This window comes from Naegleria lovaniensis (assembly GCF_003324165.1).
Source record: "Naegleria lovaniensis strain ATCC 30569 chromosome Unknown tig034, whole genome shotgun sequence".
NCBI classification, from domain to species: domain Eukaryota; phylum Heterolobosea; class Eutetramitea; order Acrasida; family Naegleriidae; genus Naegleria; species Naegleria lovaniensis.
This window is the reverse complement of record NW_025407857.1, coordinates 90,035-107,119: the sequence shown is the minus strand read 5'-3', so window position 1 is coordinate 107,119 and position 17,085 is coordinate 90,035. Positions and strand designations below refer to the sequence as shown.

The 17,085-nt window shown below is 37.6% G+C and overlaps 9 protein-coding genes across 9 annotated transcripts; 5 read left to right on the top strand and 4 right to left on the bottom strand.

Annotated features, from left to right (window-relative positions):
• Nucleotides 1-30: 30 nt before the first annotated feature.
• C9374_008615 (uncharacterized protein) lies at nt 31-1,261 on the bottom strand (the record flags this gene model as incomplete). Its single annotated transcript, XM_044698711.1, has 2 exons — nt 31-1,083; nt 1,136-1,261. 2 exons carry the CDS (start codon nt 1,259-1,261, stop codon nt 31-33), a joined length of 1,179 nt encoding a protein of 392 aa, XP_044545255.1.
• Nucleotides 1,262-1,771: 510 nt separating this feature from the next.
• Nucleotides 1,772-5,888, bottom strand: C9374_008614 (uncharacterized protein; the record flags this gene model as incomplete). The annotated part of the gene is made up of 4 exons (XM_044698710.1): nt 1,772-3,412; nt 3,545-3,577; nt 3,767-4,453; nt 4,500-5,888. The coding sequence occupies 4 exons, from the start codon at nt 5,886-5,888 to the stop codon at nt 1,772-1,774; spliced, it is 3,750 nt and encodes a 1,249-aa protein (XP_044545254.1).
• Nucleotides 5,889-6,009: 121 nt separating this feature from the next.
• C9374_008613 (uncharacterized protein) lies at nt 6,010-7,350 on the top strand (the record flags this gene model as incomplete). Its single annotated transcript, XM_044698709.1, has 1 exon — nt 6,010-7,350. One exon carries the CDS (start codon nt 6,010-6,012, stop codon nt 7,348-7,350), a length of 1,341 nt encoding a protein of 446 aa, XP_044545253.1.
• Nucleotides 7,351-7,531: 181 nt separating this feature from the next.
• On the top strand, nt 7,532-9,631 carry C9374_008612 (uncharacterized protein; the record flags this gene model as incomplete). Its single annotated transcript, XM_044698708.1, has 1 exon — nt 7,532-9,631. The coding sequence occupies one exon, from the start codon at nt 7,532-7,534 to the stop codon at nt 9,629-9,631; it is 2,100 nt and encodes a 699-aa protein (XP_044545252.1).
• Nucleotides 9,632-9,710: 79 nt separating this feature from the next.
• On the bottom strand, nt 9,711-10,732 carry C9374_008611 (uncharacterized protein; the record flags this gene model as incomplete). Its single annotated transcript, XM_044698707.1, has 8 exons — nt 9,711-10,116; nt 10,168-10,187; nt 10,238-10,245; nt 10,290-10,347; nt 10,391-10,456; nt 10,507-10,515; nt 10,570-10,589; nt 10,681-10,732. 8 exons carry the CDS (start codon nt 10,730-10,732, stop codon nt 9,711-9,713), a joined length of 639 nt encoding a protein of 212 aa, XP_044545251.1.
• Nucleotides 10,733-10,792: 60 nt separating this feature from the next.
• On the top strand, nt 10,793-11,686 carry C9374_008610 (uncharacterized protein; the record flags this gene model as incomplete). The annotated part of the gene is made up of 1 exon (XM_044698706.1): nt 10,793-11,686. One exon carries the CDS (start codon nt 10,793-10,795, stop codon nt 11,684-11,686), a length of 894 nt encoding a protein of 297 aa, XP_044545250.1.
• A 3-nt stretch (nt 11,687-11,689) lies between these two features.
• C9374_008609 (uncharacterized protein) lies at nt 11,690-13,083 on the bottom strand (the record flags this gene model as incomplete). The annotated part of the gene is made up of 3 exons (XM_044698704.1): nt 11,690-12,738; nt 12,788-12,917; nt 12,973-13,083. The coding sequence occupies 3 exons, from the start codon at nt 13,081-13,083 to the stop codon at nt 11,690-11,692; spliced, it is 1,290 nt and encodes a 429-aa protein (XP_044545249.1).
• Nucleotides 13,084-13,116: 33 nt separating this feature from the next.
• C9374_008608 (uncharacterized protein) lies at nt 13,117-13,887 on the top strand (the record flags this gene model as incomplete). Its single annotated transcript, XM_044698703.1, has 3 exons — nt 13,117-13,168; nt 13,214-13,436; nt 13,485-13,887. The coding sequence occupies 3 exons, from the start codon at nt 13,117-13,119 to the stop codon at nt 13,885-13,887; spliced, it is 678 nt and encodes a 225-aa protein (XP_044545248.1).
• Nucleotides 13,888-13,968: 81 nt separating this feature from the next.
• C9374_008607 (uncharacterized protein) lies at nt 13,969-17,073 on the top strand (the record flags this gene model as incomplete). Its single annotated transcript, XM_044698702.1, has 1 exon — nt 13,969-17,073. One exon carries the CDS (start codon nt 13,969-13,971, stop codon nt 17,071-17,073), a length of 3,105 nt encoding a protein of 1,034 aa, XP_044545247.1.
• Between the last annotated feature and the right edge of the window lie 12 nt (nt 17,074-17,085).

Here is a 17,085-nt window from a genome sequence, read left to right as displayed (position 1 = left end):
CCTCTGGTTGCGTGTTTTGTTTGCACGTGTTTACATCTCTGAGCTGTAAAACAATATATAACATGTCTCTGTAATTCCGCTAAATGACGATGATTCATCATAAGGAAACCCATATGTTGATCTAATATAATCTTCGTCAACTACGGTCACCCTGTCATCATCAAACAGAATCCATTGATCTTCAGACCTCACTATACACTTATAATGACCACAATTTGGTCCAGAGCCAATATGAACAACTGCTGCAAATAATCTGTATGTTTTTTCTTCTTCATCCTCGGATAAATTGGGAAGCTTAATATCGAAAGGAAAAGTCACTCGGTATGAAAGTTTTTTGAAAGTGTTGTTCAAATATTTGAATCGTTTAAGCTGTATGGCAAGAACTTGTGGTTGTTGTTTGATGGTCATTCGAGTTTGGGCTTCTTGATGCGAGCAACAATGATCACAGTAAAATTTGTTGTTAGATTTTAGAATTTGCATGCTACTAAAGTTTTTCAAACATTGAGTAATCGATGAAAATTGTTGCACATCAACGCTAATATCAAAGAAGCTTTCTTCTCTACTTGTCACATTTTCACACATGATACATCTTGTTTCATTAATTAATTTTCCTTCAAATATTTCGTGAATAAATGTTTTCACCTTCTTTGATTCTTGTAAAGTGTCTGCAAGTTCTTGAATGTCGCTACTTGTGTCCATTTCCGAGCCATGAGATGAAGTAGATGGCATATTTTGTTCTCCATTCTCATCTCGAGTGGAGTTTTCTTTTTGTAAAATCTCAACGACATGATTAAGAACAAAATTCAAAAACTCTTGTGCATCTTGTTGCATCAAACTTCTGAACAGTTCATTATCAGCACGTAACCTCTGAATAAAGTTCTTCGGAGCGAGATGTCCACTATTTTTCTTTTGATTGAATAATTGGTAGAACAAATCAGAGAGTGAATGTAATAAATTAGAATTCTTTAAATCTGGTTGTTGTTGTAACTTGTTGTTGTCATAATACTCTAAAATTCTATATCGGAATGGTTTGCAGAAATATAATGCTTGCAAAACACTGTTGGCGTAACACGTATTTCCGAACTTCAATAAGTAAACGGTTAATCGTGTTGTTGTACATTTGATCTTTACTCACATTCTCTAATCCAAAGTATTTTTCGTTACAATTGTTCAGATCGTCTAATTTGAGTTGAGAAGAGGACCTTTTGGTTTGTATTCCAAACCCGTTACTGTTGGGGGGTGAGTTTTGTGTGTTTCCCATGGATTGTGATGGAACTGAGTTTTTATGCACAAGTTCAATTTTTTCGGGATTGCAATTATGGCGGCGCAATTGGTACTAGAAACCTGTCAGATATTCGTCAATCCCACGTCAGCTGATTTGAGTAAACTACAAAGGAATCAAAAATAAAATGAGTGAGTCTCTTCCTGATTGGTTTGCAAGGGTTTGAAGAACCCAAGCAACTTGGGTTCTTACTGCAACAACAGACAAACTGAAACGAAATTTTGAGGCCATAGGACGTTGCACCATTATTCGCTTCAGCTGAAGCTTGAAAAACAACAGCGTGCCAACGAACAGCTCACGGAAGACAGATCCTTGCTAGCACCCTAAACCAGAACTATTACCAATTCTACTGCATGACATTCAACGAATAAATTTTTTTATGCTTTCATATTCATTTTTGACTTGACGAATATCTGACAGGTTTTTAGTGCGCTTCAACGTCGGATGCGCCGCCATACGCTGTTTTGGGGGAGGTCTGGTTAGTGAGGATTACTTCTCAACAGAAGTCTCTGTGTTGGCAGGAGCACGAGCAAATCGTTGTCTTTGAGGACGTCTTTCTCCACTTGGACGATTTTGATTGGGAACGTTATTTGAAGCTCCAACAGTGTTATTGGTGTTGTTTGGGCTTGTGCCTCGTGGTGTGAAATGAGGCTTTGGCTTTCTCTGGTATCTGGTGATTGGGCATTCATGTCCCTCAATGTTCACAGTTGGCTTTTCCAAAAGTGTGTCAACACTTTGTTTGGTCTCAAAGAAAATCAAGGCATACTTGTTGTAAGACTGGTCTTTTCCTGACTTGTTGTGAATATCAATAATATTTCCGTAGGATGCAAATACTTGCTTGAGATCACTATCCCTAGTTCCCACTGGTAGATCACGTACATACACAGCATACTTGTTGAGAGGGTGATCCTTTCCACGGAATGATTTTTCCTTCCTTTCACCTACTTGATTATTCTTTTGTTCGTCTGTACTAGCAGAAACGCTAGGTGGCTTCTTTTGATCGTTCTCACTCTTGTTGTGTTCATGCTTGCGATTCTTGGGTTCGATTTTTTGGTGATCCGATTTCTTTTGCTCATTCTTGAGTTCTCCTTTTTGCTCATTATCCTCTTTATGCTCGACCTTTTCCTTATTTTCATTCTTATGATGTTTTTTTCCACGCTTTGGCTGTTGAGATGCTTCTTGAGGCACTGTAGTCGATGGTGCAGAAGTAGCAGAACTTTGTTCATTCTTGACAGCTGCAGCATATGAAATGCTCTTGTGGGATTCACTTGGTTTTTCAACACGTGTTGAAGATGCAACAGGTGGTAAACTAGCAGTATTGCTGCTTGATTGAGATGGAACATTCACACCAATCGACTTCTTTTCTGATTGCTTAGATTCTTCGTGATCGCTTTCTTCATCCAATTGATTATCTTCAGCTCCTCCATAAACAGAACTTGCTCCAGCAGTGGCAGCAGTAGAGCTAGTCTCACTTCTTGGAGAATGTGATCCATTAGCAGCAGCAGTATTTGCAACCGAAGTATTAGTTGAGAAAGATAATTGAGGAGGTGTTAAATTTGTGCTTCCGTTTTGAGACTTGACTTGAGTATCAGTGCTATTACTGGCATTGATGGCATGATGTTGTGGATGAGAGATTGTGGATGTCACTTGGTGAGGAACAGTACTAGGGGTTACAGAAGATGCACAAGAGGTAAAACGGAGGTAGTCATTTCTCACATAATAACCATTCTCTTGTTCTGCCAAAAGGAATGTTTGAACAAAATTCATTTCTTTTTGGTCATCGCTCTGTCTAATCATCACTCCTTCCACAAAAACAAAGACAGATCCATTCAATGAACGTTGTGAATCAACAAAAGTCAATCGAACTTTGCAATCTTCATAACCAAGAGTAGAAATCTTTTTTTCAATATCTTGACCAACAACAGTGTTTGGATTAATATTTCCAGGCAATTGTTTCACAACATTGGAATGCTCATGAGTCATTTCGGATTCATTCTTGTAGAATTTGTAAAGATTTTTGGTGTTAGATGACAAAATGTAGTAATATTGGGCAACAAAGCTAACACTAATTTGTTGTGGAGTCAATTCAGTGGCCATTGTAAAATCTAATAACGTAATATGAAAATATTGCTAAAAGAACCACAAGGAAGACCCGATAAGAAAAACAAAGGAACATGGAAAGTATCATTGCAAAAAGAGCATTATCAATGATCAGTCGAATTTGGATAGCGTGTTAGAAAGAAAATTTGCATAAATACCTACGAATGATGATGGTTGTAACGAAGACAAACAAGGCTTGGGTGATGTATTGCGGAAGTGAAGAGACACCAAAGTTAAAATGAAGGATGTTGTATTTTTTTAATTTTTAATTCAATAATTTTATTCAATCCAAAAGCCTCTTTATCACTTTATCTTTCGGGTAGCATGGATTTCGCAAGAATTCACTTTGGCTGCAAACCTAAGTGATTGAATCGTTTCATTTACATTTTCCGGATCAATGTTGACAAACATGAGTGTTTTTGCGTCCCCACCAAGACAGTTCTGAAGAAGAAACGTGAGTTTGGAGTCTCTATAGGGAACGTAGCTAGCCTTGTTTGCTAAAGCAGTAACAACACTACTCAAACATGTCAAACTTAAGTTAATATTCTGTGTTTCCTTAATTCTGTCACTATTAGTTGGATGGTTGTTGCTGATTCTTTCGCTTCCAGCCAAGTCAACCAAATTTAAAACACCTTGAGTTGTTTGATCTGTGTTATCATTTCTTCCAGTAATCTGAAGAGTAAAAACAGAGTGTGATCTACTGGATCGATCATTTGATAATGTAGCTGCTACTGCTCTGTTTTTTGAAGCAATTCTAAGTAGTTCTTGAACCTGTTGAGGTCTATTAACATTCACATACTTCAATCCAGTTACAGTGGTCGATCCATCTTTTCCATGCTTAATGTCATATTTTACATTATCCTTATTTGTTGAGTCAAGCAGATCTCTGATAGTCTCATTATAAATTTCTAAAAAGCTGGCAACAATTGTAAATGTCCACCCCTTTTCTTTGAGCTTTTCCGCAGATTCGAAGATTTGATCAACACTTCTAGGAATCATGCCTGCAAGTGCTTCTTGCTTTTCTGAGTCAAGATTACTTATCAAGTCCTTTGGAGGTCCTTCCATCGTGTACTATAGAGGAGTCATGATGATTCAAAGTTAGAAAAAGGATACTTACTGTTTTACCGCTACCTGTCTGTCCGTAAGCAAAAATACACACTTTAAATCCATCAAGGGCGCTCTGTACAAGTTGAGAAATTTCATAAAAGATTTCTTTTTGTGTGGAGTTTGGCTTAAAAACCTTGTCAAATTGGAAATAGTATTTCTTTCCTTCTGCTGATGCTCCTGTTGCAGTAACTCTAGAATCCTCTTGGATATTGATAGATCTTTCATCTACATCCGCGTCAGGATAAGAGATACATTTAATTTCTTGAGCTGGTTTGACCCTGCAGTAAACTCTGATATTTCCTTTGAGTTCTTGAATAATATTGTGTAAACGTCTTCTTTCACTCTCATCATGATGTCGCTTATTCTCGAGATTTTGAATGTGTTCTAGCTGTTGGTGAATTTTTGCTTCAAGCTCTCTAATTTTCTCGCTCTTTGTATTTGCATCGTCAATCGAACAATTAAGCTCAAATTGAACTCGATCAAGCTCGCTTTTCACTCTTGAAACTTCCTTGGTAAGTCTCTCCTTGGTTAAATTATGTTCCTTGTCTTTAATTTCTGTGACTTCATTCAATTGTTGTTCGAAATGCTCTTTCTGTATTCTAATTTCACTTTCGTATTGTATCTTAAGAGTAGCCTTATCCATTTCGGATTGCTTCTTCTCTATCTCAATTTCTTTTTCCAGAGAGCTAACCTTAACTCTGAGATCAATATTATCCATTTGAAGTTTCTCTTGCAGTCCCTTTAAAGCGTGGATTTCAATTTCTTGAGTCTTATTAATCGACTTTAGTTGAATGCTGTCTTCTTGATATTTTAACGAAAGAGTCTCAAGCGATTTGGTCTTTTCCTCGAGTTGTATCAAGTCCTGAAGTTGAACGAGTTGCTCATCAATTTTTGACTTGAGTTGCTTGTTCTCGTCAGATAATTGAGAGAGCTGAGATTTGGTTTGGTCGAGTTCATGTTTTGTGGTCTCATGCTCTTGTTTTTGGATGTTTGTCTGTTTTGCTGTTTGCGGAGCTGTCATAGTTCTTGACACGGATTGCCTAGAGTTGGTAGTACTAGGCTTTTGGTACTGTGAGACCCTTGAAGACGGTGTGGAACTAGGTGCCAGTCGGTTGGTGGTAATTCTGGAAGTAGCATTTGCTCTGATAATGCTTGTTCTATTGCTTGAAGAAATTCCTTTTAAATTTGATGATGTGGTTGTTGCGTTGTTGCTTGAAAGAGATGAAGAATTCAATGATGTGCTCTGAGAGTGCTTGGGGATTGGAATTTTGCTGGGCTTCAGGTTCGGATTTGTATTTTCCATATCATTGGAGGATGGAACTGAACCCTTTAGCTTCTTTGATGAAGAATCCTGATCGACTACTCTTTTACGTTTGAGAACGTTTGGGTCTAGGGACATTTTTTTCACGTGCTTTTGGCGCAAAGAGAATAAAAACGGTTAGTTTGGGGTTTTTAACTTGCTTTTGGCGCCAAAGACCCAACCCAACCACAACGTTGGTGCCTCGAAAACCATCAAAAAAATGGCCCATCAATTCAATTTCGATTTGTCGGACGAGGTAGACGACCATTACGATGACTTAGATGAACACGATTTTGATCAGAACATTGGAGATGACTACGGTTATGATGACGAATTTGTTGGAAGCTACGGGCAAGATCCTTCTCATCTTCTTGAAAATGTTGAACAACAAGGAATATCCAACACTGCAGTCAAGAAACAAGAAGGAGCGCTCGGAAGTAACAACGCCGTTATTGGAAGCGTTGGTGTTGGTGCCCATACACCGAATTTCCAAAAAATTAGCACCAGTTTCAGAAAGTCGGTTAATCAGAACAACGGCTCTCTTGAAGACGACAAGCCTCGTATTTTATTAATGGGCCTCAGGAGGAGCGGCAAGAGTTCCATTCAAAAAGTAGTATTCCAGAAAATGTCTCCACACGAAACACTGTTCTTGGAATCAACAAACAAAATTGTGAAAAACGATATTTCTAATAACACCTTTGTTCAATTCCAAATTTGGGATTTTCCAGGTCAGATAGACCTATTTGGTGATACTCAGAACTTTGAATGTGAATTAATTTTCAGTGGATGTGGGGCTATTGTTTATGTCATTGATGCTCAAGATAATTATTTGGACAGCATAACAAAGCTAGCCGAAACGATCCAACAAGCAAGCAAAGTCAATGATCAAATTTCATTTGAAATATTCATTCACAAAATGGACGGAATTAGTGACGATCACAAAATTCAAATCCAACAGGACATTCAACAAAGACTGTCAGACGAATTAAATGATTCAGACGTTAAAATATCTCCAAATGTTAAGACCAGATTTCATATGACTAGCATTTACGATCATTCAATATTCGAAGCTTTTAGTAAGGTTATCCAAAAGCTAATTCCTCAATTACCTACATTGGAGAATTTATTAGATCTACTTGTAACAAACTCTCGGTTGGAAAAAGCTTTTCTTTTTGATGTGGTTTCAAAAATCTACATTGCAACTGATGCCACACCTGTTGACAACACTACATATGAGCTGTGTAGTGATATGATAGATGTTGTGATTGACATCAGTTGCATCTATGGCAATAGACTGAATGGAGGAGAAGGAACATCAAGCGCCTATGATGAAGAAACTGGTGCTGTGATCAAGTTGAACAATGGAAGCGTGCTTTATTTGAGAGAAGTTAACAAGTATTTGGCATTGGTTTGCTTGTTAACAAAAGACAGCTATGAGAAAGTTGGTCTCATTAATTACAACTTCGACATCTTTAAGCAAGCAATTGAAAATGTTTTTCAAGTGCGCTCTACTTTGCAAAAGAAAAAGCGTGATATCAAAAAGAAAAAAGAAAGTCGTTAAGAAAAACAATTATTATGAAAATTTCTCACCAACATCAAAACTCCATTCGTTAAATAATTTTTGTTGGACGATTCCAAACTGATTTTTTACAGTGTGAGTTGTATTTTTGAGCTCGAAAAGAAAAACACCTCGTCCTCCAAATTCTTCTTTCCCTTCGTGTATTGTGATGAAACCAAAAAACATGAACCTGGAGTGTAACACATTCCCGACTCGCAAAATTGAAAGCAACATTGATCAAATACTCTTCATCTTGAACTGCAATGGCATGACCAGAGATTTCGAAGATTTTACGCGAAGGAATATTCCATCTGTCCATCATGTACACAATGTGATGGAATACATGACGAGCAACAAGTTGTATTCGGATGATGATGATTTGTTGGCACATGATTATGATTTGAAATTGATCATGCTCCAACAACAGCAATCACAATATGCATGGAATATCAATGATGATGAAACAACAGCTCGTCATCATGGCCGAACAACCACTACTAGTGCCATCCAGGCTTGTTCAAGCAGCGATAACAAATGTAACACACATACAACGGCAGTCTCTCCATCAACGTTGACCAGCAACAACAACACGATCAATCACTCAAAAGCAGCCATAACAAACACCTGTTCAGAGGCAAGATCTTCCAACAGCCACAAGATATCAAGAAGATCATCGCTGTGCAGCTCTTACGATTTGCCACAAGATCCTTTGTCCTCTCCTTCCACGGATCACCAGGTCAACGTTGATCGGAACAATCGATCTGTCGTTGATACTACTGTGATCCCATCCAGCTCTTACAAAGCGGATCATCCCATCCATGAAGCACCAAGCACTTGCAAGAATGCATTCTCGAGTCAACACACCGCACGTGATCCAACAACAACGAGCGGTGATCATCACCATTATTATAATAATAGCCATCACCATTACAATAGCCATCTAACAACACCTCCATCAGAAACGTTATCAATTCATAACATGAGCAACTGTTTGTCAGAAATAGTAGTAGATTGCCATGACAATCTCGCCTTGCCACCTTCTCCTTCAGCCTTGTCCAACGATGACCATAGTGTTATTCGGAACAATCAAAACTCTTTACAGCAGAACGATAATCATGATGGATCAACCACAACACCAACCCAACATCACGATTCATTAATTCCAGTACAACCTTACAAGGTCTTTAAAACTTTTGGAACATGTGAAAGTACTGATTCATCTTCCGAAAATGAAGAGGAACAAGCAAAAAGAAACAAAAAAAAGGAGAGAAAGAGGAAGACCAAACCAACAGCAGTACTCTCTTTAAATGAAGACTCAGCACAAAAGTATCATAGCTTCAAAGATGCAAGTGTGATCGTTCTTTCTGAAGTGAACAAGCCTCTCAATGCTACGGATTTAACAAAGTTAATTTTTGAAAAGAAATTAGTGAAAAGCGCTGGAAAAACACCTGAAAGAACTGTTGCAGCAATGATGTATCAGGAAATTAAGAAAAAGAAGAATGCTTCAATATTTTCATTATTTGGATCGGGATTGTTTGGTCTGACTGCTTGGAAAGCCACTAGTAGCACAAACATTGTAAATGAAGATCAAGATGACAGCTTATCTACATACACATCCTCTTCATCAAAATCTTTTGATGTGACAACAGAGTCGAACCATGAGACAAGTGAAACTAACAAGTCATCAAAAAAGAAAAGAAAAAAACACATTGAAAAGAACTTACAGACAGAGGAAGAGGTTATTGCTAAACGAAAGCCAAGACGCCTCATAAAACACTTACCCTTCAAAGTCTTATCAGGGATTGCAAGTGACGAAGAAAATGAGGCAATCCCATCAGCTCCAAGAAAGAAAAAGAAAGATGCACAAGAGTGTATGAACGAGCAACCTGTTGATTTAGCCGAGTCTCCAACCAAAGATCTTTTCTCTGTGTACGTTTCTAGACTTGAAGCAAAAGAGGAAACTAAGGTTCACGAAGACGAATGTTTTATCTGCAAGAATGGTGGAGAGTTAATTTGTTGTGACTTTAAATGTTGTACAAAAGTTTACCATCTTTCATGTGTTGGCATTTCAGAAGTGCCTTCAGGTGATTGGGTTTGCCCGCAACACTTCTGCTCAGAATGCAACAGCTCATCTGTTGTGAAGAAGTGTTTCACTTGTCCCTACAGCGTATGTGACGAGCATGTTTCTCTGATGAAAGATAAGATTGACTTGGAACGATTTGTTTGTTCTCATTGTAAATCTCTCTGCGAAAAGCATGGATTGATATCCAACAACAAGCACTAATTTTTCAAGCCACGATAACGACTTTTTGAATATTTATTATGGTCCATATATTCACAAATACACTAAGTAATTCAATTTGTCATCCACAACAACCTTTCTTGGAAGAAGAAGTGTCACCATTTGTTTGCAGCTGAGAAATAGGAACCATACCAAGAGATGCTCGCTTGTTCTGGTTATTCGCTTTTCTTCGCTCATATTCTTCTGCAATAGTATCGAAAATAGTGCTGACGTTGGTTCCATCTTTTGCACTTGTAACAAAATGTTTGAAAATTAGTCGGTTATTCGAAATCAAATCTTCCACTTTTTTTTCTGTAATCACTGATTTACCCAAGTCTGATTTGGTTCCAACCAAAATTACAAAACAATCCTCTGCTGGTACGCTCGTCTCAAGTTTGTGGTACCATTTTTGAATATTTTGAAACGTAGATTCTTCAGTTACATTGTAGCAAATCAAGGCTACGTTTGTGTGTCGACAGTAGAAAGAGCTATGTATTTTTCATATTGTCATAGTTGAACTTTGTATCACGTTTACATACCTCAGAGAGTCATATCTCTCCTGATGGTAGCGTGTCACTAACATTTTACAATACTATTATTCCAACTTACCTGACCAGCTAATTTGGTGAGAAGCTTCTTAAGTGAAATTGTGAGTGCTTACCTGTATCCCAAAGACCAAGTTCTATGGAACCTTTCCCACTTTTACTTGGAATTGATTTCTGGAAATGTAAATGACAGAAAAAACGTATTTAACAACACTACCTTGAAAAAGGATGCTCCTATTGTAGATCTAGTATTTCCGAAGGTATTGTCGAGAAATCTAACCAGCTATCAGTGGGAAAGTTACAATATAAGTAAATGTGTTTTAATTAACCTACCAAGCTTGTCTAATTATTCATGTATGATGAGTGGAATGGAACTTCAAGAAATTAAATATTTACCTTTCCGACACCACTATCGCCTTCATCATTGTAGGATCCATGTTCCGTAATATTCAAAAAACGATCATAAAATTAATAATAAATTCCAATCAATAGTGAAGATGCACGTACCTAGCATGACGACTTTTATATCAACCTCTCCGGATTTCTTGTTATTGCTCATGAATTTTTTATTTGATTTTTTTAAAACTTGAAAAAATTCGGTTGGTCATCACACACAACAATGACCGCTCACAAGAGCCAACATGTTTGCTCCACTCCAGCACAGATCGGAGACTTGGTTGTGTTTCATTACAGAATTTCTGCACTCACTCATGACCGTTCAAAATTAGAAACGATTGAGGACTCATTCGAGATAGACAAACCTCTGTCGGTTGTACTCGGAAAACAACAAACGCAATTTAAAGAAATTGAAGAGAAAATCAAACTCTTGGCAGTGGGAGATTCAACAGAATTTGAGACTGAAAAGGATGGTATTAAATATTCAATACAACTTCAATTGTTAAAAATTATTAAAAGGAACAATAATGTAAACACTGACTGGGATATGAATGAAACGGAATTGCACAACCTGGCTCTTTCTAAGAAGGAAGAAGGAAACATCTTCTTTTCTCAAGGAAAGAATATTTCAGCATCGAGGTGTTATAGAAAAGGAATTAAACAATTACGAAAAATTGATAAAAGCAAATGGGATGATGAGAACAGAAAGATAAGAGATCTTCTTATTACATTATTTAACAATCTGTTAACATGTGAAATGAAACTGAAAAGATATGGTAATGTTGTGAAATTTAGTACAGAATGCATTGAAAACATTGGAGCCAATGTAAAAAGTTATTTCAAGAGAGCTGAGGCTTATATGAACGATGGAAACTTTTCTTTGGCAATTCAAGATTTTAAGCAAGCACAACACCTCTTGTCCACCATTAACCCAAACGATGATATTACAATCATCAGCAAAATAATTACTGGCTCTCCAAAGACAAACATTAATGACTCAGCTGACATGAGTAAGAAAATGTTAAATCTTATTGAATCGGAGATGAACAAATGCCGAAGAATGGAAACAGAATACAACCAAAACATGAAAAATATGTTCAAAAACATTTTTCAATAACATTTATGGACACTTTCTGAGCAAACTTTGAGCAGCTCCAATTTCATCAAATTCAGATTTCGAGATCCACATTTGCTGAAAGCCTCCTAAACTAGCAAGAATTGAACCTCCAATGAATGAGGAATATTTTCTTTCTTGTAAATGAGTAAGCGATGTTTGATTGGAGGTTGATTGACTAGATGTTGTTGTAGAATACTGTTTTGTGTTCAAAGGAGGTTTTACCTTGGCATTGCTAGGAGCAATTCTAGACAATTCAGTCTCATATCTGGTTGGAAGATTAGGAATAAGCGAGGTTCCTCCAGTCAAAATAATATTGGAATACAATTCTTTTCTAAGATCGACGTCACACTTATTGATTGATTCATAGCTCAATTTGTGAATTCCATATTCTTCATTAAATAACATTTCACAAATCGATTCTCTTTCATTCCCAACCTCTATTTCTATTCCATCATTCATCTCATACGAAACAATCGGAATTGAAGTGTTGCTTTGAGTGTTTCTATCTGCAACACGCAATAAATTAATCTTAGCATCGCTAACAACTCTGTTTTTAAAGTACTCATTAAAGGAAACAGTGAGGCCAGGAGTTTCAGCTTCAATAATTTTGGCTGACTTTGAGCTAGGGAGTGGAGTGTTTCGTTGTTTTGTAAATTGATGAGGCGCCAGAATATCTTTACCATTCCTTTTAGAGATTATTAATTTTCTTAATTCATCATCTAAAGCTCTTCCTCCAACTCTGTTGGTTTTGACAACAGATCTTTGCAAAGCATACCCGTCAAGAACTGGTGTGATAGTGGTAAAATTATGCCCACTGTCAACAACGAGAGCAGTATACTTTCCATTAGCAAAGCAACTGAGAACTGGTTGTTTGGATAGGAAAAAATTAGGAACCTTAAATGTCTCAAAAATCAGCGATGTGAGTTTTTCTCTATTTTGTGCAGAATTTGTTGGTACTTCTGTCATTAAAAGAGGATGTTCATTCGTTCGAACTCCTAGTCGTTCATCATAAACATAACTTAATAACCTTTCCATATAATCAAAATTGCAAACTTTTAGAAAGTTAGTAGAATTATAAAATTAAACAATGTCATCACATACTCTCTCCGGATTCGGGATCAAAAATATTTTCAATCTCCATGTACGGTCTTGCAAACGATATTTCCTTCAGTCCTAAATAATAATTGGAGACCGTTGATTTGTCTTCCTTGTCATAAACAACACCAACAACCTATTTAAAATTTCGTAAATCGTTGATGATCATCTGGTCAAGCAATTTTACATACCGACGGAACAACCACCTTTGGGTTCTCTTCTCCAGCAAATCCAGCTTTTGTGGTGTGAGATCCAACATCCACAACAACAGCTCCAACTTCATCACCAGCGTACGAACTCATGACGACAATATTTTTTTTTTAAACTTTTAAAAAATGAGCCAAGACGGTTTTATCCTCTACTGCGTGGTTGCAAAGGGCAATAAGGGTACGTGAGAATGAATTGCTTGAAGACTTCTATCCTCCTTTTCAGTACTTGCAGAGTTTACGAATCCCTTGGTGAAATATGGCAATTTCCAAAGGGTATCTCTGAAAATATTAGAAAAAATTCCACCTCTGAATTCAAAGATGATATACTCCTACGACTCGTATAATTTCTCTTATGAGGTTTCGAATGAAGTGACTTTCATGTGTATGAGTGATAGTTATTTCAGTACAGCGCAATGCTTTAAATTTATTCAGAATATAAAAGAAGAGTAAGTCTTTGAAAACCACATGTGTTTTACTTTTCGAAACAATCAAAGATGGTTTAAGATGTACGGTGACTCTGGGAAAACAGTCTCAAATAATTACGCAATGAACAAGTCTTTCAAACCTTTTCTTAAAAACAAAATGAACTATTTCAATCACGATCCCGAGTCAAATAAGATTCGAAAAATTAAAAATCAAATTCAAGACATTCAAAATGTAATGATTACCAACATTGATAAAGTCATTCAGAGAGGAGAGCGAATCGATATTCTCGTAGGTAAGACGGACGAATTGGTGGTAAGAGCTGAAGAATTTAAGAAGAAAACCAACGATTTAAAAAGAGCAATAATCTCAAGCTGGCTCAAAGCAGCAGCTGTTTGTGGTTTTATTATCATTGTGTTAGCGTTAATTCTGTTTTTGTATTTTTGCAATGGCGTTGGTTGTTTGAGCGAATAAAAATTAATCCAGCCGTTAGAAATCGTTAAACTTTCTTTGCAAAAATAATTTTTGGATAATTAATCATTAATTTTAAAAAAAATGCCAAGCACTTTGAAGCAGCCAAACAACGTTATCCCAACAAACCCTGAAACACACCAACGACCTGTCGAAGTAACCGCTGCTGGAAGCAAAACGTTTACAACGCTTTTTCAACCTTCAGCAGCACAGTGCGGATCAACCGTTGCAGGAAGCGTCACCGTTCAATACCAACCACCTGTGGCTGCAAACAACAACCATATTTGGGATCAGTGTTATTTACACCCTGTTTCTCATCAGATACAATCACTCCCATTAATTCCGAGCTGCATCAAACACGAGCTCGGTTTACCACTCTCTCAAAAAACTTCCTCCCTTTCTATGCATAGAATTGGCAATTCCTCATTATTTTCAGATGAAACAACACATTACAGAGAATTGGACACGAACAACGGGTGTAAAACTTCCAGCTCTTCGTCTTCTGAACCACAATCGTTTTTTTCTTCAACTCCAACTTTCCAATCCGCTGCATCATCCTGCGAAAATTACATGCAATTTTGTAATGGATACAATCTTTGGAATGAAAAGGTTAATAGTTTTTGCCATTCTTATACTTCAGGAACCCCAAATTCACAAAACGTACAAGCCTTGAGCTTGCCTCTTCCCTCTCTCCATCCGAAACCTCAAAACTCAGTCCCGTACATGGCTCAACCTCTCCAACTCAATCACTCCAAACCCCTTTCGACTGATTTACCAAATAACTCAAACACGGAATATGGCCCACAACAAATTGGATCCTTTTTCAACATGGAACAACCCTCTACTGCAAATCAATCTACACAGTTCCATCCTTATGTCTCTGTATCTAGGCGTTTGAAAAACGATGCCATCATGGATAGCCTTACAAAGTCATTACAAACCTCTCTCACAGTTTCTACCATCCCACCCCATACTTGTAATGACATGGAAGGAATACCACCAAGTATGACAAACATTGCAGTACCTTCCAAGCATGTAGAACCATGCTTTTTCCACACACGAGCTTCGTCATCTGATCAAGTAGACCTTATTGCCGAGGGGAATTGGCACGATCCTTATGATAAGGCAATGCAACACCCTTCCATCAACGTGCACCCCAATGGATATAGCAGCGTTCCCAACTCGCCATCGAAACATAGGAGAATGGGATCCAATAACACATCCAACAACCCCTCCTCGCTTCACATTAACTTGGCTATGGTCCACAATACCACTGATGTAACAGACAGCAATAATGGCCCAATCTCACCATCTAAGAAGGAATCAACTGAGGACAAGGTTGTCTTGAAAGAATTTCAGAATTTGCTCAAGAGTTACGAGCCACTAGGGTATGACCGAGCTAAGAGTTTAACCATGAATTATCTGAATGATCCGAAATGTCGTCTCGCAAATCACATGCATTGGAGAGTTCATATGGAATTGGCAGATTTGGCCAAAAGAGAAAATCTTGTTGAACAAGCTCGTTTAGAATTTTGTACAGTGAACAAAATACAACCAAATGCAAGCCAAGGATGGCTTGAGTATGCCAAACTCGAGGAAGAAAGTGGTAACAATGAAAAATGTGGACGTTTGCTTGTGGAGGGATTGGACAAGTGCAAACACAATGAATCTCTGCTCATAAAAGCTATCAAGCATTTCGAGCAAAACGATGACTTGCAGACAGCAAGAAGCATTCTTGGTAGGCTAAAAGGTCAAAAACCAGAATCATGTTGGAAGATTCTTTTAGAAGGAGCATTGCTTGAATCTCGTGCAGGTAATGTCAATGTTGCTCGAAAAGTATTTAAATATCTCATGAAGAATGTTCACCGTCACGGCCCAATCTATTATGAAGCGTTCAAGCTTGAAGAAAAATGTGAACAATTTGATCAAGCTCTCAATATAGTTGAACAAGGCCTTGTTGCCAACCCTCGGTATGGACCTCTTTGGTTTGCAGCGTTAAGACTTTACGAAAGAAAATTTGATCGTTCCAAAGTTGAAATGGACAGTAGGGAGCAATGCTTGGCCGAGTTTCGTCAATGTATTTCTAGAGCTGCAAAAAGTATTAGCAAGGAGCTAAAATGGAAAGTGTACTTTGAACTTGCTCAATTTGAGGAACGTGCAAGTCATTTACAACTCTCGCGAAAGGCTTACAGTAAGAGTGCCATCAAGGCTCTGGAAAATTTGCGTTGGAAAGTTTGGCTGGCTGGAGCGAGAACCGAGTTGAATGCTGGAAATATTGAAATTTCTCGAATGCTTTTGAATAGAGCTTTACAAGAAGTTCCAATCAAAACTAAAGCAGTAGTGCTCATTGAATGTGCGAGATTAGAAGAATTTTGTAATCATCTTGATAAGGCTCGGGATTTTTTAAATCGTGCCAAACAAGAAGCCAAACACGAATGGAAGGTATTTTTAGAAAGTATTCTTCTTGAAATGCGAGCTGGTAATATTGAAAAAGCAACTTGTGAAGCTTTGGAAGCGTTGCAAATTCATCGAGGAACAGGTCGTTTGTGGGCCATTCTTATTCAGCTACATCATATGAAGGGAAATATTGTTGAATGTAGTCGTGTATTTAAGGAAGCTCTTGAAGAAGTTCCAAAAAGTGGAGAGGTGTGGTGTGAGGGTGCTCGTATTGCTCTTAATCCTTTGTCACCAAAATTCTCTTTGGAAAAGGCAAAGAGGTGCCTAGACTTTGCCATCAAATTCACACCTCAATATGGAGACAGCTTTATTGAGTACCTTAGATTGGAGTTGCTGACTAGAGGACCTTCAATCCCAAACAGCGCTGCCGCACCTATTTCGACCATTAACGAGACTCAAGAGCAGATTGAAAATTTGTGTGTGAATGCTGATCCTAACTACGGACCTCTTTGGTTTCATTGTAAATCTCATCCTCTTGACTCCACACGACAAGTGTTGAGAAAGGCAAAAGAAATGTTAATGTCTGAACTTGCTCAACAGAAAGAAATCTATCAACATGCTATCATGAACAAACATGCCAAGAAGACCAAAATTCATCTAGAAAGAGAAAGCTTTGGAGAACTTAGAACGTTCATCACTGGATTATGTTCACTGAATCAAATGTACAACAATCACAACCTTAGCTTTGAAATGCGTAAGAAGTGTATTTATTTGAACGAGATATCAGTTTAACAAGTGATCAGT